Genomic DNA, 26,444 nt, shown 5'->3' with positions numbered 1-26,444 from the left:
AAAAAATTCTTACACAGATGAAGAATGCGGCCTCAATCCCAAAATATATAGATTTTTCGTATTATAAATCAGAGCATATGGCTCTCCTTACAGCTCCAAGACACAAACGGGATGTGAAGTTGTCTACTTGTCTACCCACATCTTCTGAATAACCTTTAGGATCAGTAGCTGAAAGAAGAGGATTTCTTAGCTCACAACCAGAAAAAAAAGAAAGTTTCTAGAAACTGCTGTCCCCTGTACTTTGTAATAGATGGATACTTTGGCAGCATCAAGCTTTTGGCTTTAATACGTGTGAGGAGGAAATGCAGCCCTGCTATGTGGCGATGGTCCTAATTTAGCATATTCTAGAAGCTGCTACAATAGTGTAGGGCAACCTCTCCAGTTTTCATTTTCTGTTTGGAATTTGAGGAAAGGATGGCAGTGATGGAAGCTCATCAAATTTCTGTCAGGGAAGTTCAATCGTGATGCATTTACCACCTACACGCTGACTTGTAAGCTCTGTGAGCACCCAGCGAGTCCAACACATTCTAGGCAGCAGGCGGGTCGGCCCCATCCGTCTGATGTGCTGAGCACTGCACATGCACCACAGTCTGGTTGGACACACACAGTTTGTCTTCAAAATGCATCATCTTCTCAAGGCAATCACCAAACATGTATTGCTTTCCAAGCTATACTCAAAGAAATACTGGAAATCCTATTGTTTCTTCCCCAAAAGGCACCAAAGTAACCTGGAAAGTGATCAGAATACAATACCCTCCTGACATGGTACCGGCAAAATGAGGTTCTTCCTCCAAAAATGCCACAATATATCAACTTATGCAATGACATCCCAGAGATGAAGAAATCCCTGAATGCAAGGTCCTTACAGGAGCAACATTTTCAACACTTCCCAGCATCTTTTCACATACCTAATGTCCACACTTATGGGGCAATCTCTGGGTCTCAGTATTCACGTAAACTCCCCAAAACATAAAATTATCAAAATGAACAGCAGGAACACACTGGCACACTACTACTTTATTCACCATGGAGTTAAGATGTTTTACACATGGGATACACAAGAGAGTACCCATGTGGTTCAAATGGACAGAATCTTTCCAATAAGCTGCTCATACCCTATGGTATAAGAATTAGAAGTAAAGAACAAAGGCTCTAGATGTTATACATCTTGCTTTCCCCTATGAGTTATATCCATCCAGTGAGAAAATTCACAATGTCTGTCAGGATATGGATAACTCTTATCGCTAATAATATGTATTTATTGCTACACATGGCCTAAGCAGTTAAATCATGCATACACCTGTTGAGAACTGAGGAAATTAAGATTATCATGTTCAGAACCATATATTGATGTAGGCCCTGATATACAAAGGGAGGTGGCTACAATAATCAAATAGTTGGGATTCCCCTAGAGAAAGAAATCTGTTCAAGTGACCTCAAAGAAAATCCAAAATGCATTTCAAGTCACTAATTTTTATCCTAAAATTCCTTTGCAAAATCATGCCTTGACTAGCCTTTTCGTAAGTGTACCCATTTTCTTAATTTGTACTATGTACTGCAGAACTAAAACCTCCTAACCGTATTATTGAACAGTAGTTGACCGAGCTTATCCACAAATCTACTAATTTCTGAGTTTGAGCATCATTCTGTGATAATACCGTACCACAAAAACCAGGAAACTCTTAAGGAAACTAACTCAAGTAGCAACAGAGAGTATGAGCATAGTAAGTTATCATTGTAAAAATTCATCTCAATCACAGAGTAAATCAAAGCATCTTTTACACTGTAAAATTTCTTAGTTTAGGTTAATATCTATTATTAAGTGATGAAATGGCTTACTTCTTTATTAGGTATTTCATTGCATGTTGTAGTTAAAATATTATGTAATCTTTTTTAAACAGCCCTAAAAAAGTTTTCCCATCACTTTCCACTTCAACAAACAGCACTACCACAACTGTCACATTACTCCTGATGTTACAAAGCAAATTTTAGCTAATTGGTAAGTATTCCAAAGGAAATGCTGCTCTTTCATTTGAAGGGAGTTTCAAGAGCATTGTTGCACGCAAGTCCATTGCCACTGGGTGAAAAAGAGCTTCTGTGCACAAGGAGATCTGGCAAGTCTTATGCAAAAGCTGAGATTCAGAAAAGAAAACTAATTTCTCTAAGCAACACCAAGCTACTCACAAATATAAAGAAATGTTCACTTGACACTCCTCCACCCCTTAGAAATTCAAGTATGTACCTCAATCTGCATCTTTAGATGAGTCTTGAAGTTTGAGAGGAGGGTAAGAAATATTGAAAGTGAAAGTTCAAAAACTTCTGGAACTGATGAGACTCCATTTTTTGACAATGCAACACAAAGGTACTGCTTAATAGCATTAATAAACATCTCATTTGTCCTGAAGACAGGTCCTGCATTTTGCAGAATGGACAGAAGCAACTGCAATGAAAGGATCTTTGATCGCAGTTCATGAGATCTAGAATAAAAAAGAAATACAACAGATCATTCCAGTGTACTTCATAAAAAAGAAAAGTCTCTTGTAAAGTCAATACACCACAATGATTTTGTATGTGGAATGTTAATGAAATCAACTAAAATTTGACGCAACCTGCTGTGCAAAGAATCACAAAATTATCTCCATGTCTTTTGATGAAGAGGTCACTCTTCAGTCAAGAGGTGGGCAAGAACAACCTTCCCCAGTTACTGTTTTTCTCCATTATTGTTTAGCCACTGTCTCAGCAGCACAGCATCACAGAACAGCAGCAACAGTAGGCAATGCTCAGTCAGAGGATGAAGGGAGCACTATTTCCTTTTAAAGGATTTTTGGAAGATCCTATCTAAAATATCCACCCCATCTACAGAACCCCAACTACTAAAAGGTGGAAATTCCTCCTCCCGCATTTCCACCAGCACCCAAAAAGAGCTGAAGGACGATGAAGACAACACCTGCTCTGCCTGACCTGTTTCCTCCAAACACTGAAATCTTTTCTCAAATATAGTATTTTATATTGTTTATCAGTCATTGGTCCCATCCCACTCCACGAGCAGCTAAGATATATAACACGCCTATTTTAAACATGGCAATAGCAAAGTCAGGCAACTTTAGTGTTGTCAAAAAACCCCCAAACCACACACATCCCCAAGTTTATAGGAAATCTGCATCTATGAAAATATCATGCAATTTAAATATCATTCTGGGTGAAAGCATTCTTTCCTAGTCTCCTGATGCTCCTTCCCACTTCGGATCATCTCAAAAAAGCCCACAGCTCTTCTGAAGAGCAGGTACAGAGACAAATGGCTTTCCCAACAAGACGGTCCACAGCTTTCACTGAACAACCACCCACTGACAGAAGACACTTATGAAACATAAGGAACAACAGGAAGGTTCTCATACAGTACAGCCCAGACAGGGTAAGGGGCGCTTCAAGCCAACATGTGACACACACAATAGCTGGATATTTGCTGTATATTGTGAAAATAAAAGCTTAATTTAAAAAAGTCATTCCAATCTAGCTCAAAACAAAAATGCAAGTGTGCTGCAAATAAACTCAATTATTTCTGCACACTGGAAACAAAGTGGGATGGGGGGGTGTCAATCTGCAACCATTTCGAACTCACAGAATATAATCCCAAGCTCAGACTTTTAGTCTGATGACACTTTTGAGAAGCAAAATGTAATCGGCCAAGTTGGGTGAGGAACATGTTCCTCCCATGCCTCCTAATGCGCTGAAAGTCAAAGTAAACACTCCAAACTCTGTAGTTCTTCAAGAAGATGTCTGGCTCTGGGGACAGCACAACCTCACAGAACATAACCTGAGACTCTCCTTTGATGCAAAAGGCTTGATTTTTGCATCATGTTCTATCAAGTGTGCAGACAGCACATGAACATACCATACTTTGATATGAAACATAAGAATTTAAATATGAAGTTCAATTATAAATAAAATATTCAATATTGCCTACTTCCAGCAAGTGTCAGCTCAGCACTGAAGTCCTAACTTGCTGGCCTTACCAATTCTGTATGATGTGTAAAGCCCACTTAATTTAAAACAAATTTAAGGACTAATATTATAAGAAGTAAACCTTCAAGATATTTCTCCCCCATCTTATTTCATGCCAGGTAAAAAGCACATAAAAAGCACATTCCAGGTAAGAAGCACAACCTTGATCTCAACTCCCAGTCTTGTGATTTTTAAGCTAAAGCTCCATGTCCAGTTACTTACAATTTAAAAATATTTTCATTAAAGACTTCATAGATACTTTCACTGGCAAGATGTTTCTTAGAGGCAGCTAAACCCTTTTTTTTTTTAAATGCTGTAGATATCCTACGCCTTCTCTTCCAATTACAGCATGTTTGTAATAGTTCAAAAAGCCATGAATGCCTCAGAATCACTGATGAATTCTAGGCACTTCTCCAAACACAGGATGTCTTCGAATGCCTTTACAGCTAATTCTTGTTGCCCTAAATGCCATTTCCTCCAATTTGTTCTACGTGAAGAGCTTAATCAGTTCTAATATGACCGTCAAGGACTCCACAGATTCAGATATGCTCCAAGTGCCTCAATAGCTAATGCTGCTCTTCCAGAGAGTTAATCCATTTTAATAACTAGACAGTCTTAGTCTCAGAGAACTGACTAAAACCACAGGATTGTCATGGCATTTCCTGGAAGACAAATTCTGAAAAACAGTGAAGAAAAACTTCATGCTTCAGTCTTCGTTCTTGGATGTCTTGACTTTCCACAGTGAATCACTAGATAACCATTTGAAAATGGTTCTAGACTAACCCTTCAAAACCCTTTCTACTAAATCATACATTTTTTCAGCTTAGTAAATCCACAACAAATAGCAGTGATTAAATTAAACTGTCTTTAAGTTACCTGCTTAAAAAGTTAGACCTTGAAACAGTAAAGCTTGTTTTATTTTGAAGAATACTGGACCTTTGATGGTCATCAGAGGTCATACTACAGTTTTACTATCTGAGGAACAAAAAAGCACTCCTCTTGAAAATGATCACCAATTGCTCCTAATGTGCAAAATAAATGTTCATATAAATTCTAGCCAAGATCCAAAAGGCAAAGTTCATTGCCAACACAACCAGCTAATACTGGCACACATCCATAAAGGAAAATATTTTTGGTTTACAACAAACAATTCTCTAAGCCAAACTGAAAACACAATCTCTTCAGTCAGAGGACAAGATTTCAAAAACACCCAAATAAAGACTGTTTTCAAAACATTTGTGTTTTGATTAAGGAGCCTGTCAAAAGTGTCCACCCTGAGCAAAAGAATGAAACACAGTTATCAGCTCAAAGTGAGGAGCTCGTATTAAGATGGAGTTGGGTATGTGTACTGGATACCCAATATGCAAGAGATATAAGAAATTGTGGGGCCTAAACAACAACGGTTACAAACCCAGGTATTACTTAAAAGCAGAGCAACATTTTCCAAGACCAAAAGTACCTGAAGACTCTCTTTACAAACCCTTCTGAAAATTGATATAAAGAGCAACTAGGAACAACATGATGCAATTACAGGAAGCGTAGGTGTTCTTAAGAAGCTTCTAAACAAGTAGATGGGTAGCAACAGTTGCTTTCATTTAACACACAAAAGAGGCATTAAAACATTAAAAGTACCTTTTCAAAGCTTCTAAGTTCTTTTTACCATATAATTATTTTTTCTGAATAACCAAGGACTCTCAAAAATATTTAAATGATTTATTTTTATTTTCAAATAGAGAAGATTAATTATAAGAACTCTAAATTCTACTTACTTTGGATCTGGAGGTCCATCTGACAGAGGCTTCATGGAGAGTTTACACAGTGACCTGAACACAAGGAAGGCATCCTTTTGTAAAATGTGGGAAAACTTAGCACCAGGGGTAGGTCCTGAAGAGTTTCCAGATTCCTAAAGAAGTTAACATATTTCAGTATCCCATTTTGCATTAGCAGGGTGTGTAGGGAAATCCCCACTTCCTAGCAACAAGAAGTTAAGACATTATACAAATATAACCAATTCACCATAGCTTTATGGTCTCAGGACTAAACCAAATGAAAATATTCTGCAGTCCAGTTAAAATGAACAAACTTACTAATAAAAATTGCCAGATCATTAAAAGTCAGAATTAATTAAAGACTATTGTGAAATTAGGTAGGTCAAGTTTAAGTAAGGTAACATGCAATGAATTCCCCTCAGATATTTTCTGTAGATAACTAGTTTTTTTTTTTTTTTAAAAAAAGCCACCTAGACATTTTAATAGAATGCAAGGAGTTACGTATCTGTGCCAAGATTTCGTAAAATTTCTAAAGTACAATAATCATCCCCGTTACTAAGTTCTTGCAATTATGTATTATTGTTCCTTATATAAGAAACTTGTTTAATGTTAATCTTTTCTTTTCTATAGCACATGTGACTGTAAATTTTTTAAGCTTAAAATCTACTGTTCCCAAACCTAATTATGCAGTACACTTTGATAGCAGATACACTCTGTCAGCTGATACTGCATACATGCCGGTATTTGTTACAGAGGGAGTATTTTCACATCTTTTTAGTTAACGAAAATACAGTCCTCTCAGACATAAAACTTTTAATCTGAAACCACTGCAGTAAGGTCATGCTACAGGCTTGAAATTTCTATTTTTAATTTGAAAAGAGCACACTGAAATTATACAGGTATGTCTATAATTGGCTATATTCTTCACTATGTGTACTGAATGCTAGTTTTATAGTTTCACAGGGGCACTTCAAAAAACAGCGGAACAGGCTTCTTGAATCTTGGAACAGTGTACTCTATAGGGCAGCTAAAAATACTAGGATAAAAAAAGGCAGCACACGCAAAATTTACTTGACAAAAATTTAATTTAAATAGTGCATTGAAACAGAATAATGCCTAGAACACAACAGCTGAAATGCATCTGAGTAACTTATTTTATGGAATTATATTAAACACACTGCACAAGTGTTGGACAACAATTAAAATATATTACTTTTTCCAGTATTTCCTAATTTATAACTGCCTGTACCTGAGTATCGTTGGAAGAGACAGATAATCTGTCATCAGGTAAAGATGGTGTATAAGCAACAGAAATTGGAGTCCCTGGAATTCCATTTGCCTGAATGTTTTCACTGTCACTGCCATCTTCTAATGTTACAATTGTGCCATCACCTCCTGCACTTTCAGCAGTCCCTTCCACATCTATCAGAAAAGAAGAATTATAAACAAATGTTATACAAGAATGCAAATTAAAAAGAGCCTTTTAATCCAAAATTTAAATACTAAAACAATCATAAGCAAAGTATCATAAAGAGCCGCTTAAGGCAGAGTTTACACGGCATTACATAACTACAAAAAAATCCAAATACTCTTAATTCCCACTAATGAAAATTACACTGAAAAAACGACTTCCAACTTTACATTGCCACGTGAAGCATTTTACCGAGTTTCCAAGAAGCACTGGGAAGAAAACGTCCCTGATTTGATATACACTTTCCAACAAACTGAAAAATATAGTGCTACACTGCTACTACAGCCACAGGCCCATTTGTGAAGAGTTTGTGGAATCAAAACAGAAAAAAAATAAACAAGAACCTGTATTTTTAAAATAACATTAGTCTCCAATATAGAGTGTAAATAAATGTATGAAATCTTGTTCATTTTAAGGGTAAATAATGCACGGCTAAGGTCAGACAACAAACTGTTTTCTTCAGCATGTTAAGTGCTAATTAAATGTCATTTTAGTTAAATATTCAGAAGTGTTAAAATAATTCTTAATGTCAAGATTCAGACTGGTCTCTATTGACTAGACAGATATTAATATCATACCTCCAACTACTATGTTCACCATTTCCTGCACAATACTTTCTACAATTTCTTGTGCCTTCTCTTCACACTCATTGGTTTCACCATCATATGTTTCTCCATCAGCTTTAGAAAGACCTTTAAAGAGAAAAACAAACCCAAACAAATATTAATGAGAAACGAATAAATGAATAAGATATTTCACTTGCATTTAGTATTTAAAAATTCAATTAGAAATCTATTAATAGGAGAGTCTACATTAAAAAAGCTCTGTTTCAATGCTTTGCAAACAGTATTCACAGAACATAAGCATTCCAGCATACAACCTGTAAATGGTAATCAACAGGCCTATGCCAACAAAAGACATCAATTTTCTATTTTCATGTACATTAAAAACTGAAAACTTACTGGTTTTGAGATTTTATTCCCCAAAACTTCCACAATATTACATAGGTACAAAGAGGAATCTTTGCTACAGTGACCACGGCAGTGTGTAGGACCAAAGGATACTCCTGACAGAGTTTAACAGTGGTAACAAGGACAACAGGCATTTTGCATTAGTCAACTATTTGAAAATATATGCCTGACTCCCGATTTGGGAGAGGTGGAAAAAAAGACAATCCTCAAGCATTTCTTTTAACAGACCTTTTCCCTCCCTCCATGAAACAGAAATACACACTGATTACTTTCTGCTGCCGTGGCTTGGTCGGCTTCTGTCTGTTCATTTTCAGCACTAGAAATATCAGATCCGTTTTCTGCCTCTATATCTTCTTGAAGGTTCTTGTCCACATCATTCGTGCTGTGGTCAAGCTCTCTCTCATGCTCTTTGGACAGCTGATCAGTCTGCGTTGGAATATGTCTCAACTGAGGTGATTCAGGCTCATGATGGCTTACTGGAGACTGCTGTAAATGGTGTTGCTGTCTGTGTCTTTCCTTTTCCATCTGTTTGGCTTCCTGAAGCTACAAAAACATTGCAATCACACAAGAATTTCACTATCAAAATAAAACAATGAGCTGTATACATATTTTATACATAATTTTATAAACATGAACCCTCTAATGTCTCTGCTTAAACAGAGCCTTCATAAAGCTCTAACAATTTAAGAAAATGCATCCTTTGTATTATTATAAATAATTTAAATATCATGGGATACACCTTTGCAAGAGGGTTGCTTCCCAACTATGCACATTAGACTTAACTCTATCTTCACTGAGAAAGAGGGATGACTAAACTACATGTAGTATAGGACCAAGAGCAGTCTGCCTACCCTATAAGGAATTTCAGCCTGTAGATGTGACAATATACAAGGACTGTATGGAGAAACATGAAGGCAGTTTTTTTTTTCTTTTTTGAAAGCTCTCACAAAGTGAAATACATTGGAGAACTTATGCATCTTCTGTTATCCTACAAACACATGGTATTAAGGGAAAGACTAAAAACATTCCAGGGAAAAAAACAAAAAAAACCCAAACCAAGAGTTACAAATGAAAAGAGCAGCACTTCCAAAACACTACAGAAGACAGATCCTCAGGAAGAAATCATCATACTTAAAACTGTAAGACAAAGACTACTTTAGTGTCATGGTTCCTTGATCTGGAATCTTCCCCCATAAGGGAGGTATTTCTGTAATTTGTCTAAGGGATTAAGACAACAGTCATTAAAGTCAAACCAAAGCAGGGTGTCCTTTGAGGTGATGCTCTACAAACTGGCTTTCTGTCTCTGCAGAGCCCACCTTTTATCAAAAGTTTTGTAACTTTTCATATTGTTATTTTGGCTACTATGATCTCAATTCTTTACTCTTCCACTTAAAGCTTTCTATTCTGCATCTTTTGGGGTACTATAGATATCCAAGCAGATATTACCTTTCAAATTACAGCTCAGATAACACCTTCTAGTATTTGCCAGTTATCATATTAAAATAACTTCCCTGAGTGTGCAAAACAAGCAAAACTACTTTTCAACTTGCATAAAGACTAGAGTTATAGTCTGGTAAAAATGAAGACTTCCATTGTAAAATAATAATAATCCTCTTCTGTAGTAAGATGCTTAAAAGGACAATAACTGCATAGATTTCTCAAAAGCATTCACTGCATGAATTCTGCTATGATTTATCATAAATAAGATGTCTCATAAATCTTTGAGTGTGATGTTACCATGTACCAATATGCAGTTGCTTCCAAGATGAAAGTAAATACTACATATTCTTGAAGAAAAATTGAAGAGTTTGTATTAATACAGCAGAATTTCTTCTAAATTTCTTTTAGAAGTAGCTAGGAATTCCACTAGTTCTCTAGTCTGGGCATCTGCCTTTCTATTTTTTTTTTATAAGAATTAGGCAAATTACTTTGCTGTGTTGATCTTTATTATCAGCAGTGGAAGGCACAGGGCATATGCTGGGGTCCCTGCTGACAACACACAACAGCAATTTCAGTGACATACACATATCTGTTAGTGACTACTACACATTCAAATGTTAAAAAGTGTAAATGATTGCATGACTGGAAAGGTGTGTTGGGTTTGGGTTTTTCCTTTGTTTGGTTTTGTTTTGTTTTATTCATGGATTAGTTCTGCAGTGTTAACCATCACTATACTAGAGCATTTCACTAACACTCATGTGACTCCAGATGTACTCGTACACAGGCAGCGCGGCACCTCTTAACAGTCTGACAATAGAAACTGAAGTTGAATACATCCATTAAATATAGAAGATTGCTATGAGAAGTTTAAATCCTGTACACCGTCCCCATCCTTCCAAACACATTTCACACCTATTTCAGACTGTAAAACACAAAAAGAACAATTTAAGATACCAGGTTCTTTCTTTTTTCTTTTTTTTTTTTTCCAAAGTACATAAGTTAGGAAAGTCAAAAAGCTTTAATAATAATGACAAAAGTCTTGCAAGCTGGTTTGCTGTTAAGAACTAGTTTCTATATAAAGATAGTGAGATACTCACTGCTTGATTTTCCATACGTGCAAAAATGACATTCAGCATTTGTGTTAGAGTGGCCTTGGCTGTGGTTTGATTTATGAGATTTTTGCTTGCTAGATAGATATTGTAACATGTTCTCACAGCCTGTAGCACTGTTCCTTCGTGGATTTCTATGTGTTGAGATGTTACTGCAGTGAGCAAAGCCTAAAATAAATAAACACATACATATTTTCCAGTCAAAACTTTTCTTGTCAGTCAAATAGTTTGTAAATGAATAAATATCAAAATAGGATTACTTTAAAAATATAACTAAGTACATATGTTGAACTGCAGTTTAATTAAGTTTCCCCATGTACTCTTGCAGCTATACCAGGACATCATACATACAGTTATACTCAGTGTTTTTAATCAACATATCTAGGAAATACATAGAATCATGGAATCATTTCAGTTGGAAGAGACGGTCAGGATCATTGAGTTCAACCATAACCTTGACCTAGCACTAAACCATGCCCCTAAGAACCTTGTCTAAACACCTTTTAAACACCTCCAGGGATGGTGACTTCACCACTTCCCTGGGCAGCCTGTTCCAACACCTGACAACCCTTTCTGTGAAGAATTTTTTCCTAATATCCAGTCTAAACCTCCCCTGGTGCAACTTGAGGCCACTTCCCCTTGTCCGATCACTTGTTATTTGGGAGAAGAGACCAACACCCCATGCTACAACCTGCTTTCAGGTAGTTGTAGACAGCGATAAGGTCTCCCCTCAGCCTCCTTTCCTCCAAGCTGAACAGCCCAAGTTCCCTTAGCTGCTCATCAGACACATATTTGAACCATTCATCACCTGTTCCCTTAATGCAAACACCTTCTACAGTGGTCCACACATGCAATTTTGTGTGTCATATTTTCACTTGTCTTTCATTAAGTGTTGTACATTTCCACCTCTACCTTACTGCTAGGAATTCCGGGGTGGGGGGGGAGATCTGCAGATACTGAGTTAAAGCACCCTGAACCCCATCAGAGCTGCACATCCCTTCTGATTAGGTAACATACCTACATCCCCTATACCACATTACTTTCACACTCCAACATTTATCCCCAAAGTACAGCTCTGCTGACTTCTCCAACTCTTTCCTACACATTTCAGGAGCAAACACTATCACCCTGAAGGCAGGTAACTCCCAGTGATTAGATTCTGCACTCTCTGATCCGGCTGGAAAGGCTGCACACCTGCACATATTTTAGTATTCTACTTTTTCAAGTTTTCTGTGTCATGAAGTCATGAAACGCCAAACCAGAAAGCTCCCTTAATCTTTCACTAATAATTCTGTAACAGAATTAACCTTGGAGAACCTTGTCTACACTAGTCTGAAAAAATACAATCAGTAACTCTTGAACACAAAACAAACAATCGGAGCCCAGACATAAACAGACAGATATTTTTTTCCAAAGCACTACTGTTTCAGCCCAGTACAGTAAATATTTAGACTTAAGACTTCTTTCACTCAATTCCAAAATGTAACACTGAGACACACACACTTAAATACACCAGTTTAAGAATCACCTACAATTTCTCACTTGGAAAGAGAAGGTCTCTTGCTGCGTAGCATTTAGGACACTAATGGAAAGGGGCAGGGGAATCAAGTCTCCATCTCTTTTGTTCTAGCTATGTCATTCATCAAGTTACTCCTCTGTGTTACTTTCAGTCTCCCTGTTTAATTTGTGTGATTAAGAATTTGATATTTGAAAGTCCAATTTTCATTTCCATCTCAGTTCAGTAAAGTCTTTGGGTTTTGGGTTTTTTTCCCCAACTTTCAATAATAGGAGACAATGTCTGTTAGCATAAAAAGGTGACAAGGCTACAGACGGATTCTGTGCTCTTTTGTTTTAATTGGCTTAACAGCCTGAACTTCCTAAGTTTCTTCAGTATGCTTGTTATGACCACTAAAGCTCGGTTCTTTTCACACCACTTGATAAGGGGATGTGGAGGTGAAGAAATGTTAACAAACACACACACACAGACATACCTCCTTAACATATTAATCCAAATTCACTGAATAACTGCATCTTCTCTGCAGACTGAGAAATCTGTCTTTCCAGCAAGGGATCTCCTTGAAGATACCTAACTATTAAACGAGTCCAACTTGGCTACAGAGGTCCTGACAGTCACTTCTTTGGGATTCTTTCCTTCTCAGGCACTAGAGACAATGAACCCTGATGAGTACAATACATGCTTATAAAATGATAAGCATTTTAACTTTGATCTTTTGCTAAGATCTTTCATATTCCTTCCAATTTAGAGCCATCCTCAGGCTATTAGTCATGCCCACTTCATGTCTCAATGCCTCTTCTCTTCCTCTTCTATCAAAATCTAGCAGAAATAAGAACGAACATGAGACAGGAAGTATTTTGCAATCACTTTCTGACAACGTCCCTCCCTCTTGGCAGCTTCCATTTAAGGCTCAATCTGACAGCATGCCCTAAACCATGTCACATCTTATTCTGTATCATAAAAGAATACATCATTACCACAACTGGTGTGACAGCTAACCCCGAGAAACCACAGGTTATGATCAGGAGCAGCAGTCCTGCTCCTCCAAACCCTTGTCAACCCAGATATTAGAAAACTAATCCTTCCCTTTATCACTTTTTTTTTTTCAGATTACTCCCCAAAATTAACTCTGTGGTCAAATGGCTACTGGGTCCAATGCAAGGAGGAACAGAGGGGAATCAGATGAGTAGAACACAATCACCTCAGCAACAGTCCCCAGTCAGGCAGGATGACACAAAATCCCAAAATGGTACAGGGCAATGCATGTCCTTGAGCTCTGCCTTCCCCTCAGCTGTACACTCTTTCTGCTTACTTTGCAACTCTTACTGCTTACTTTGCATTCTGTGGCATGAAGCCACCTGTGCTATTTTGAGGGCAACACATTCACACAATTAAAAACAAGACACGACAAAAAAGCCACGGTGTTTGGTTTGGGGTATTTTGTCTGTTTTCAAAGTGATTTTAGTTGATTCAGAGTACTAAACGCATTCCAGGACAAAGGATGTGGCAGGACAAGATCTGGGAGCAAAGCCTGGAGAGCAGCAAGCCCCTCTGCAGAGGTCACAACAGCAAGATGCTGCAGTGGCTCTACCAACTATGGAGTCACAGCATTAGGTTGCTCTTTCCTATCATGGTAAAGATTTGCTGCTCAAGGCTTTTTGCAGCCGAGTTCCCTTCTGCTCACACTTAGCTCATCTGTTTTCATCCGGTATCTCCTGTGTGAGCTATGGAAAGATGATAAAAAAAGTCTGCTTTACTGTATTCCTCCCCTTAGGCACAAGGAAACCTTTGTAAAAAAATCATTAGCATTCGTTCATTATACTTCAGGTCCTTCCACAAAAGCTTTTTTTGTCACAAAGCCTGCAAAAGTACTAACAGCCATCGAACTTTCCTTGTCCTGAAACTACTGGCTATCATCCTGACTGGGAGGTTGTTTCCTTACGCTTTCCTTCCTGTCCTTCACATCTATTATTCTGTATTTGAGAAGGACCCTATTATTCTCTGCTTCTACCTAGATACTCTATATAAAACTTATTCATTTTTATAAACAACCATTTGATGGGAAAGGAGAAAATTTTTCAGGATAATTTCTTGAGTTACTGATTATCATATCTTTGCATGACACCCGTAGTACTTTTTCATTTAGCCAGAGGCATGTTTGCCTCTTCACTGAATTCCCTATGAAGTGAAGTGAGTGTATTAGAACAGTAGAGGAAGCACTGTGATTTGTGAGGCAAAATGAATCTAGTTTAAAAACTAAATTAAATTAACATCAATTCTCTACTAAAAATATTCAGCGCCTATCTGTACCTGTAAACTTTCCGTTTGTCTCACACTGAATATTCTACAAGAACAAAATGTTTACAGTGAAAGAAAGTAACTACCAGAATAATTTAAGAATGCAGAAGAGGCAGATGCAACTACACACAGACTTGCTAGGAAGCCTGGTTTTCAACTCAGGGTCATTCTTTTCTTCCTCTCAGACAGCTCTGATCATCTTATCTTTGGAAGATTTATGACACAGTATAGCTGTCATCTGATCAGCACAGGTTTACTTTGGGCAAAATACTGATAATTCACTTGTCTGGAGCTCTTGAGAACTTGAGACAGCACATAAAACACAGCGGCCCCAACTCCTCTCTCTAGTGCATTAGCTACTGGAACCACATCTTTCTGTTTTCTTTGAGAAGGGCTACAGGGTTATTTTTTATAATAAATTTTTTTTAGAAGTCACCTTGAAGTCCAAACATTAACTTCTCATGAAATAATGTGTTAATATGGACTGACTTTTGGAAAAATGCAGGAGACTGAAGTCTTTAAACCATAGAGCGACTGGTATATCAAATAACCTTCCTAGATACATAATTTTTCTGTATGAGTGACACTAAAAGATAAAATCTTAGAGAGTGCAGTTATATAGTTTTCCAAGTAACATCTTCTTTGTGAGCAAGTGATAAGATTATCTCTTGCTTTTTACCTTTTCCAAATTATTCAGCCATTTATGTTACACATTTGTCATAGCTTTAAAAGACTTATGTTTACCTAATTTAGTTCACCAACTTTGAAGACCTATGGAAATACACTGTAAGGGTATGAAAAATAGAAAAATACAGTATTTCCTTCCAGCAAGCTTTCACAGTCAAGACAGTGATTTAAATTAACAGTGTCATTTCCTAGAATCTGCAGCACATTTCAGTAATAACAGGTCATTAATTAACAGTATGTGAATAAAACTAGTATTTTTTCCTACTTAACATAAATTTTAAGAAAAAATAATCCATATTCACAAGCATGTGGTCAGTTACTAGCCCTGTAAAACAGTGAAGGATTATGACTGTAGAGACTGCAGAAATAACTATGTTCCAGCTTCTCCTCTGGAGGATAATATACAGAACGTGAATTATACAAGAATATAAAGTTTTAATTAGTTTTATCATCAGAAAGTTAGGTGTTCAAAATGAACTAGAATCCAATATGGAACTAAACAGACACATATTTTGCAAAACAGAAGTATCTCACAGTCAACTCTGAAAATGTAACTCTTCTCTAAAAAATAAAATTGCAAGCTGACAGGACAGCATTTTCTCGTTAAGTAACCAATCCTAACCATTAACCAAGATGAAAGCCCCACAATACAAAGAATCAGAAATAAAACCTCCTGCATCATTATCTTGATAAATCATTCCATAATGATCCCATTTCAAATAATTCCATAATCCACAGCTCCTTTTAATCTCAGCAGGAAGAACTAATCTTTCTATGATCTTTTTATAGGAAAAAGTAAGTACACTACTACATGATATTGTCGATTATTAAGTCACTTAGATAGCATTCCACACTACTGAAACACAACAGGATATGGATCTGGAGAATTTTTTTAAGGGCCTTCTCAATTTGGAATCTGTTTCACATAGATTTTGTTAAAATTCTTTCAACCCTATCATAATTCTCCTTATTCCTCAGAATTTGTTAGCTTTTAGTCCTCCTATTCTGTTATCCAACAATGAGTCATCCAGTATTTTTAGTTAGTTTCAAAAGGCAACTTGTGCAAGCAATGTTTGATTCAACTTCCCTTCCTCCATGGACAACAGTTATACCAACAGTGTGACTAGTTGTAGAAAGACCCATACAGGAATTGACCTTACGAACAGTCTATGGCACACAGAAAACTCAGAAAGCAGTTGCTAAAATAACATTCAACCTTTCAAACTACAGCTATCAAGCGCACACAAAAATTTTTCTTTGCCAAACGTGAGCAAGTTAAGCTGTAAAAGTATCTAGATAATAACAAATACTATACAGCAGACCAAGGAAAGACAAAACAGATGAGGATGAACAGTTGATCTCATGTCCCACACTTCTTCCTCATCCCTATTCTTTCTTTATGGATTAAAAAAAAAAAACTAACACAATTTTTGCCATAATTGTAATTCTTCAGGAACAAAAAGGCCAGACAGAAATGTAAACAGAACTTCAACTAAAACTTCTGCAGCTGTCAACAGGAAGTTTGCACACACACCCCCATACCCCAAATGCCCTAGCAGCCCTAAGCAGAGCAAGTCTGAAGGCAAAAAGGCTCAAGCAAGGGAGGCTGTTTCAAATATAATTTGAATAAACAATTCTCAAAGGCAGCAGTAGCGTAATTACATAAGGTTTTTTTCTGCCCCAGCAATCCCCACCGTAACAACTGAACAAGAATTTGCATGGCTTCCCATCAAAACTACATCAAATCAAACTGAACTACAAGGAGGGGGAGAGAAAAGGTGGAAAGGGAAAGGGAGTTTCCCAGTCTGGTTCGTCATGGAGTCTGCAGATGAAGAACGAAGGGATTACAGAGATGAGAACATGTAAGCAGAAACATGGGCAGAAAAGTTAAACTGGCCGCCAACTGTCAGAACTACCAGCAGACATGTCTCTAAGCTTAGACACTTAAATTGAGACAAATAACACTCCTCAGACGCAACAAGATTGCTTCCTTGGTAGTCAAAAGAAAGGTATTTTCAGAACGACTAAGCAACTCTGGTTGTTGGGAACCTGCTGAAGATGACTCCACCCACCACTGGAAAGCCACCTCTAGAGTAACCAGTAAACAGCACCACATGCTAACTCTTACTCAAGGGCGGCTCCCAGATCTCAGAGCAAGGGCGGCACAGTACTGCGGGGCTGGCCACTCTGCACGCAGGGCCCAGACAGCCCTCCAGGGAGGAAGGTGTCTGAGTGACACTCTCACATTTTCCTGTGGTGTTGGTGATGTGGCTGCCCTGCAGGAGCACTGCTCATGTTCTGAATATTAGCCTGGGAATACCAGCGTAGAAAGCAGGAGACCCAGGTGCCCTGCCTTCTGTTTCCCTGATGGAATTAAAATTCTTCAGAGAACATACTAATCGCCAGGACCACAGAAGAGTCTAAAAAGACACATGATCCACCCTTCAAATCATACTGGAAAAGTGGCGTCCACACACAGCCCAGACTGAGGAGTTATGAAGCCTAAGGGAATACAACTGACTTGGTAGTTTCATTATTCTCCCAAAGGAAATCAAAAGGTCTGGTCTTTGCTAAGGTTATTTCTGGTTTTGATGCTTTTATGGTGTCCAGCGTACTGGACAACATGAAATCATAGCCAGAACAGTACCCTCCACTTTCTCAGACATTCCAACGTGGCAATTAGCCAAGTCTAAACAGTTAGAAAATGAAGGCACTAAATGAATTAACATATTTAATACCTATTACAATTGTTGAAGAATTTACTTTCTCAACTATTTTCTTGGACAGAAGAAATACCAGCTCACAGATAAACCCCTTCTGGCAGGGAGCACAGGAATAAGAAACCATTCAGAGAGAAGCTATTACAGCGAGAGGGAGATATAATAGTTTCAGCCAATGAAATTTTACATCAACAAAAACTTCCTTTGCAAGATAAAAAATGTCTTAAAATGCTTGGGCAAAACAACACAACAAATTTAGACAACAGCAGCATAAAACCAACATTTGTAACATCTATCTGCTGGAGAAGTGGAGTGTCAAGAAGAATGAAGATCTGAGCTATGAAAAGGAGCAGGAGAACAAATTACCTTCTTTGCAGTAAAACAAGTAAACGCAATCTGCAAGAAATGTCAACACCTCAGGACACATATACACAGGAATATAAAGTAACAAACACTTCATTCCTCATAACTAACTTTAATTGGATTCGTCAGCACTGCTCATCATCACAACCATTCAAAGACTACTGTTACATGAGTAGGGTATGGTATTTCCACTAGGTGGCTAACTTCTACCAGTTGGCATAATAATTTCCTGTAATAAATGCCCATAATTAATGGGTGAAATAAAAAAAACTGCTAAGGTTCCCCAGAAACACTTATTTGTACAAACTCCACATGCAATGTTTACATAAGCTATGGAAAGAAACCCTAGATCTCCTTCAAGCAAAAGTCCATGAGAGAGCAGCACAAAGCTGCCATGGTAACGCCTGACTGCCAGGTCTAATTGCGTTTCATAACATAATTCCAAAACGGATTTAAAAATCTGCTGCTTAATTACCATCTTCCCCACTGGGAGTGCAGGATTATTTCATAGTAATTCCTTACAATTAGAGAGCTTCACTGGTCTGCTGTGAATGAAATTTTAACCCGTGGGTCTGTGCACAAAACTTCAGGTCACAACCACAAATTCACCCAAAATGCAATGGGAGAGAGTGGGGAAAGTAAGATAAGGAGTTTCCATCTCAAACAGGATCAAGAAAATGTTTTAAAATTACCATCACATTTACAAATTAAACACTTCTGCTTTTGAACTCAGGGGCCATGAATGTCTTCCTGATGTCACCACTATAAATACTGTAAGTATTAATCATATTACCTTTATTATTTGTAGTTGAACCCCTTCGTCTGTTTGAGGGCCTTGAAAACAGCCACATATTGTCTCAATAATTCTATCAATTAATTTTTTGCCTGGAGCTGTGCTGTCTGGAGCATTCCCTGTCAAGTGCCCATATGCTATAAGTTTCTGGAGAAGAGGAAGAAAAAAAAAATCACATAAATAAGAACTTAAAAATAACTCCGCTTCTTGTTATAATAAATAAATTCACTTGCTAGCTCTAACTTGCACAGAATAATTAAAACAGTACATTTTACCCCAAGACTCATAAAACATCAAGGATTTTTTTAAAGTGTCTTCCAGATTTATTCAATTTTCACTCAGCAACTGCAGTGCAAGGTTTGTCAGCAAGCTTAACATTAATGCTTTTGTTCATCAGTTAACAATGTTTTAAAACAAACAGGATTCTGAAATTAATTCACATCACACAAGTCTTCATATGTAGTCAACACAGAATTGTTTTTAATACACCAGATAAACCAGCTGCAAATGGTTTCTATTTAAGCCACTGGCTATTCTTCTGTTTTCAAGTGTTCTATTATCCTTTTCTCTCTCTACATCTTCGATACTTTGAAATGGAATTTATTACAAAATTAATAAAATCCTCTTCTGAGCACTTCAAGCATTACAGTATTTGTAAATCTGCATGGCCCACCTACTTAAAAAACACACAGAGTAGCAAATGGCTAAGCTTCACACTGTAGAATTTGTTTTGAAAACATTACAGGAGCCTATGAGTTTAGAGAGACCAGACATCTCAAATTGAAAAATATTTTACTGCAATCACAAAAAGCATAACATCAATTTGATAATGCTACACCTGCTCTGTTAGTTCAACACATATACACATGAAAATAGGTAGTTGTACACTAGCATTATAAAACTGATTCAAACATGTAATTGTGCCAATACGTATATACACAAATAAACACATACATGCACTGCATAATAAATAAGACATACATTCACCTTTTGTGAGAAATATATTTAAATTTGGTTGTGTGTGCAATGAAGTAAAATAATAGAAAAACACTGGCATTATTTGTTGCATACAACTGCACTTCCCCTCCAAACCAACAGAATTTTATAGCTGACAGTTAAAGCTCGTCTTCATACAGACCTGTAAACAATCTAGAGATGTGCTGACAATCCTGGGGCACTTTGACTGGCATGCCAACTCAAATGGGAGGAAGTATTTGTCCGCTTCAATGAAGCTCGTCTTTGATTTCACAGGTGGAAGAGTGCTTGAACCAGGCTTTGCTTCTCCATGAGGGGGACTAAACAGAATGATCGCATTAGATTGTTGTAAGTGATCACGCAAATAGTTCTCACCACTGCAACGTTTACGAATGAAATAAAATATCAAGAAAATTAACACTAGGAAACAGTAACTTCTATGAAGTTAACACCACAGCAATATCGTTGTATAAACAGCTTTTCTGCTTCACCTGTCTCGTTTATGGACCAGGTAAATTGACACACTGCACACTAAACAGATATTCAGCAGTCCCTATTTGTTTGAACGCATAAAGACTTGTTTCCTCTGAACACAGGAAAAGACTCTATGGTTGGTATAGGCAGAGGAGAAGAAGGGAAATCTCTTCAGTATCATTTCCACATTAAGTGATAACTCAGAGAAGTCTACTCTGTCACTATTATACTAGAACAGACAAAAATACAACTTGCCAAAAATTTTAATGACCCTGGAAGTTAAAAACTACCTAACTACTGTATTATGACATGACTTAGATTCAGTACTTTAGAGAATGTATATCTATTCTGGAGATTAAATCATATCAGAACGTCAATCCTGGACATCCTCAGGGAAAAACAAACAAAAAAATCAGTCTAAAAAAACCCCAAAACTTTGGTCTATCTGTGCTTCAGATGACACCACGGCATCTAAGAGTTGAGTGCTTACCAATGTATCTCACTCATGCAACGTATCTCAAACAACTAATGTTACAAAATTTGAGAAAATTATTTGCTCTTGAAGTCTTATTGCTTATGGTGCCTTTAGAAAGGGCATACTCAACAATGCTCAGCTAAAAAGGACAATTAAAAATGGGTGATTTTTCACTAATTTGTGTGCATCAATGCAGTTTGCCTTTGACTTGAAGCAAGAAGGTCAGATCTTTCATTTCACAGAATACCTCATCACCTTTACATAAATCATTCTTGACCTTTATTACGCACATATACATGTCTTTACATAAAAGGTAAACTACACCGTCTTACAGGGACTTGATAGGTGGTATTAAAAAAAGAGCTTTACTTCATATTCTGTAGTGAAGAATCAAAAATTCTTGCAGTAATTTGAATAGATCTTTACAGAACAACTACTTTCAAATCCAAACTTTTGTTGCAAGTTAAATCAGATGCTTCATGGAATGCAGATAGTAGAAAATATATATTTTCCAGGTTGCTGAAGTACAACAATGAACTGCTAAGAGTTTACTATAAATCCCAAGACTGAATGCAGCCCCATGCACCATGGAGAGAGCCTTAAACAAATCAGTATGATACATTATGAATTTCAGCTTTTCAAGAAGCATGCTGGATACTCCTTCAGATGTTTGGTACCACATTAAAACAGTCCTCTTTGTCTAGGCTGCTTAAGAAGACCTGAATTTTAAGTATTAATAGTGAATAATTAGTGTTAAGATTCTACTTTGCCCTAAATAACCTCCCTTTCGGAGGTTTAAGGATTTACCAATACATACTCTTTTTTCCTGAAGAAGAGCAAAGGTTTTTCTGTTGGATGCATAATCTTACTTACCGCTCAATATTGTTATGCTAAAAACAGAGCTCTTTTGGATAAAGCCCAAATCAGATAAGTTGCAGAGGAAGTACAAGATTCTTCTACGTTCTTAAACTGCTCTGAAATTCCTACAAAAGCTTTTCTCTGAGGAATGGAAGGGTGGTATCTCTTCTTTATATCTTATGACAAGATTGTTCTTCATCTAGTGATTATGTCTATTGAAACCATTAAAATTAAGTTTTAAAAAAAAAGAACTCTTGAAATAAAATCAGGATTTTTCAGTAACAAGCAGTCCATGATGTGATTACAAAAATGAAGAACCCATATCACAGCAAGCCACTGCAGAAGCCGGAAGCTTTTCTTAATTGAAAGCTATTTAAAAAATGCCTCAAATAATAAATATAGAAGATGATGCTCCATTTGTCTCCAAAAAGATAATTCAATAAGCTCATCACCTTGCTGATGATGGAAGGGGATAGCAACAAGAGGGGAGAAAAGCAGCCCAAAAGATCTTCTCTTCTTAATGTCAGTGAAGAAATTACTTGAGCTGTTTTGTTTTTTCCAGCAGACTGTGGAACCAGAAACTGTCTCGAACAAAGCTTTGATCTACCAAGCATGAAAACTATGAAGTATGCTGATACTTATGTATCAGCCATAGAAACAGGCTAAGGTATGTATCAAACCATTAATTTCAAAAACTATTTTGGAAGCATTTGCTAGGTAAGGGTTACACAAATCAGCCTTTCCTTTTCTATTCCATTTCCCTCCACCTCGCTACCGAACACCAGTTCTGGTTTTGGTTTTGTTGTTTTTTTTTGTTGTTGTTGTTTTGTTTGTTTGTTTGTTTTAAAAAGCAGTCTTCTATGCAAAATTTCTGGGAGGTAGAAATGATCTATTTTTCAGTGCACTCCAGGTTCACTGTGAGATCAATTTCCTTGAACAGGGTCTTGAAAAAGTTAAAGAATTATCATTAAAAGTCCCTTGTCATGATATTCATACCTCAATCACAGAAATAAAAAGCTGAAAATAATTTGATAACTAAGAGGTTTCTCAATTATAAGGCCTGGAAAAAAACAGTATTTTGTACTGCATCTAAAAAATATTATTTTACAGTAAGAATAGGGCAAATCCATTCACAGTTTCCAAGTCCAGCAATGCCTTAATAGCAGCAAAAGGCTACTTTCAAAATAAAGACAGCACCGAAGAAAGCAAAATCTATTTAGAAAATGTACATAGGCAGGCAAGACATACTCATACCCCCAAAAATCACAACTTCAGGTACTCATAGGGCAGAATTTAAGCACCCAAAGATCAGAAATGGCTGAACCCTACTTGTATAAATCATCATAATTCAGGGTTCTCATTAGTTTTATCATGGTATTTAGCTACAGGATCAGATATTACTTTTTCCTTATTCAGTGCCCAGAACAAATATCCCTTACTGAACATGTAACATTAAATATCTTTTTCATATGATGCTTCACAATGTGGACTTCTGCTTTATTTATACTACTCTAAGTAAAACCTGTTATAAAACCACATTATTACTTTCTGCCTGAGACTTGTCTCGTGGTGCTTGGTGCAAAGTTTTCTGAACACTATACAATCATTAAATTCACTTTTACAACCTTACTATGAGCTGATGGTACTGATTTTATTTTGTTGGTGGAAACTGAAGCACAGTGACTCAGTCAGATGCATCTATTTTTTAACTGCGAAACTTGGTAGGCCACAAGACTAAATTGATCAGCATATTTGGTATTAAATTTTCCTTTACATCTTTGGAAACAAAGTTCCCACTGGCTTCCTTTCCAGGTAGAAGTGTTTAAATTTTCCAAAGCAAAACTTGTAGATTTCAACTCAAATACCCAGGAGATGAAGCGGAAATCATTAGCAGCCAGTTTTGATGGCTGTGCCTAAACCAGAAATTCAGTTACAGGGCAGAACACAGGTCTCCAACCAGCACTCATTTGCTTAAGCCATAAGAACACTTTGATCATCAGTTTCACCACTGATGCAATTCTTTCAACAAGCGGTATAAACAGTCTTCACCACACAGCCCTGACTCATGGCTAGCAACATACGCTAAACAAGGAAGATCCTGTGGAACGTGTAATTAAATACTGATAATGGATTCCACAGTTTACCAATACTCAAAAACGTACTTGTAGATAGTGGAAGAGTGCTGAATGTCAATTATGGCTTCTACCTTCACTTGCGGAGGAATTGCTTCCAAAAATGTACACCTATTCCCCAACAAGGTCCTTTCCAGACACTATCTTTTCAAATTACACTTGTTTTCTCTACCCATTCCCACCTCCTCACCCCAACCTCCTCCCCTTGCTCACTCACGGTTCAAGTATTTTATTTGCCTTCCTGGCTCTTCCCCTCCTCTGAACCCACCCAGAGAGCCTTTTAAGCTCAGGCCCCTCCACGAATATTTTCTGTGACACCTACAAAGACCTTTTCTAATCTTGATCCTCATTCCTACCCTCCCTGGCCAGAAAATATCAGCCCGCTCCCTCTAACCTACCTTCTGCCTATACTCCCAGGCCCTATGCCTTGCACTGTAATAGCCAGTCAGAGAAGGAGCACGTTTAGCTCATTTCCAGATACCACCCACCTTACAAAATACATTGAAAATGCTTTTCAGAGAAAGCCCATACTCCCAATGCAGAAAAAGCTTGGTACACATTTTAAGTAGTTAAAAGCACTATTGCTCAATATGATGAACTACAACATACCTTTGCTTTTCTGTTTCAGCCTTTATTTCCTCTGTAAAATGAAACAAAGGCATAGTTACGGAAATGGTATCATAACCACAAATATAACATTAAATAACTGAAATGATTGGAAAGCAAAACTATTTAGGCAAACATTTGAAACCAGGATTAGTTTAAAACAAAAAATACATGTTTATAAGCAGTTTCATAAAAGCTTTCACCCTTCACCTGTATCAGCTGCAACCTGTATCAAAATCACTTTAGAAATCTACATTCAAAATTTAATATTTATATTTGCATCCAGTCATCCCAGCTGTTGTGGTTTAATCCCAGATGGCAACTAGGACCACACGGCCACTTGCTCACTTTCCAATCCCCAAGTGGGACTGAGGAGATAACTGAAAGGGGCAAAAAAACTTGTGGGTTGAGATAACAGTTTAACAGGACAGAAAAGAGATAATAATAGTAATAACAACAACAATAATAATATACAGAACAAGTGGTTCACAATGCAGTTGCTCACCACCTGTGACACCAATGGCCCATCTGTTCCCAAGCAGTGGAATTTGCCCCCCACCCAAATCCAGCTGATGTTCTGAGCATGGCGTCCCATGACAAGGAACAGCCCTTTGGCCAGTCTGGGTCAGCGCTCCTGGCTTTGCTCCATCCCAGCTTCTTGTGCCCTGGCAGAGCATGGGAAGCTGAAAAGTCCTTGACTACCAAGCAAAAGCCAAAACATCAGTGCATTATCAACATTCTTCTCATCCTACATTCAAAACACAGCCCTATAACAGCTACTTGAAAGAAAATAAACTCTATCCAAGTCGAAATCAGGCCACCAGCTAAACATCAAATCTGTAGAATGTTTTTGCCAAGACAGTGGCAAGCCCTTTTCACAGCTCAGGTACATAGGAGTAACAAGGAAAACACAAATATTATTAGAACTATGAATCTATCAATAAAGGATATACTGCCTGTTATATTTGGGTTATACAAAAAACAACAAAGAATCCACTATTGCTGACTGTTACATGAAACCTTGATGACTAAGAATTAACTTTGCTTTTAAACAGACACAACAGTAATGACTAGAGGGGAGGAAAAAAAAGCCTGTAGTGCCTCTATTTCATGCTATTTTAAAATATATTAAACCAGAAAGACTTAATAGTTTAATGTTGATGACAAGACCTTCTAAGTAACTTTTTACAATACATTTAAAAAGTGATCCTAAATTACAAACTAGATTTAGGAAACATCTTCAGTTTCAAGAGTGCTTATGTCTGCAGTCTTTAGCTAAATAGCACAGTTAAATCATAAGAAATTCCATAAAGACTAGGATTTCCAATATTGTAGGAATACATCCTTGAAATAAGATGTACAGGATCAATATGAATATATACACGTTTTAAGAAATCATGTCAGGAAATCCAAACTACATCAAAACCACAATCGACCAAAACCAACACTTTACTTTGATTTTTGTATCTAAACTTTAAACTACTGGAATGGATTGATTCTGACCAAAAAAAGAAAAAAAAAAAAAAAAGAATTTAATATTTCTAACTAAGCTCCCATGCAGCAGAAGTACACTCTGTGTCCTATCCCTCATTTACCTTTTTACACAGTAATACTGATTCACTTACATAGCAGAGGTTTCTAAGTTTGATATTTTATCAGAAATCACTAGTATCAAGTATGCTTACTAATAGACTTGCTCAACATCAAGAGAAGTGAACATTAGGAGTGCACATCAATCTAAAATCGAAGTCCTGTTTCTGATACAACTGATGTTCCTGTTTATGC

At 37.1% G+C, this 26,444-nt stretch overlaps 1 protein-coding gene across 1 annotated transcript in view; it reads right to left on the bottom strand.

The window, feature by feature from the left end:
* Positions 1-26,444, bottom strand: part of ARFGEF1 (ARF guanine nucleotide exchange factor 1) — a 97,727-nt gene that overhangs the window by 41,858 nt on the left and 29,425 nt on the right. Inside the window, exons 2-10 of the mRNA XM_082044731.1 lie at positions 24,663-24,693; positions 20,278-20,434; positions 19,140-19,286; positions 10,751-10,930; positions 8,483-8,756; positions 7,821-7,934; positions 7,021-7,193; positions 5,772-5,905; positions 2,243-2,477 (exon numbers count right to left, since the gene is read on the bottom strand). Coding sequence (XP_081900857.1) covers positions 2,243-2,477; positions 5,772-5,905; positions 7,021-7,193; positions 7,821-7,934; positions 8,483-8,756; positions 10,751-10,930; positions 19,140-19,286; positions 20,278-20,434; positions 24,663-24,693 — 1,445 coding nt within the window. The remainder of the gene's footprint in view (positions 1-2,242; positions 2,478-5,771; positions 5,906-7,020; positions 7,194-7,820; positions 7,935-8,482; positions 8,757-10,750; positions 10,931-19,139; positions 19,287-20,277; positions 20,435-24,662; positions 24,694-26,444) is intronic.

This window comes from Streptopelia decaocto, assembly GCF_964273445.1.
Source record: "Streptopelia decaocto genome assembly, chromosome: 2".
NCBI classification, from domain to species: Eukaryota; Metazoa; Chordata; class Aves; order Columbiformes; family Columbidae; genus Streptopelia; species Streptopelia decaocto.
The sequence above is the reverse complement of the archived record's forward strand: the minus strand, read 5'-3'. Positions and strand labels throughout refer to the sequence as shown.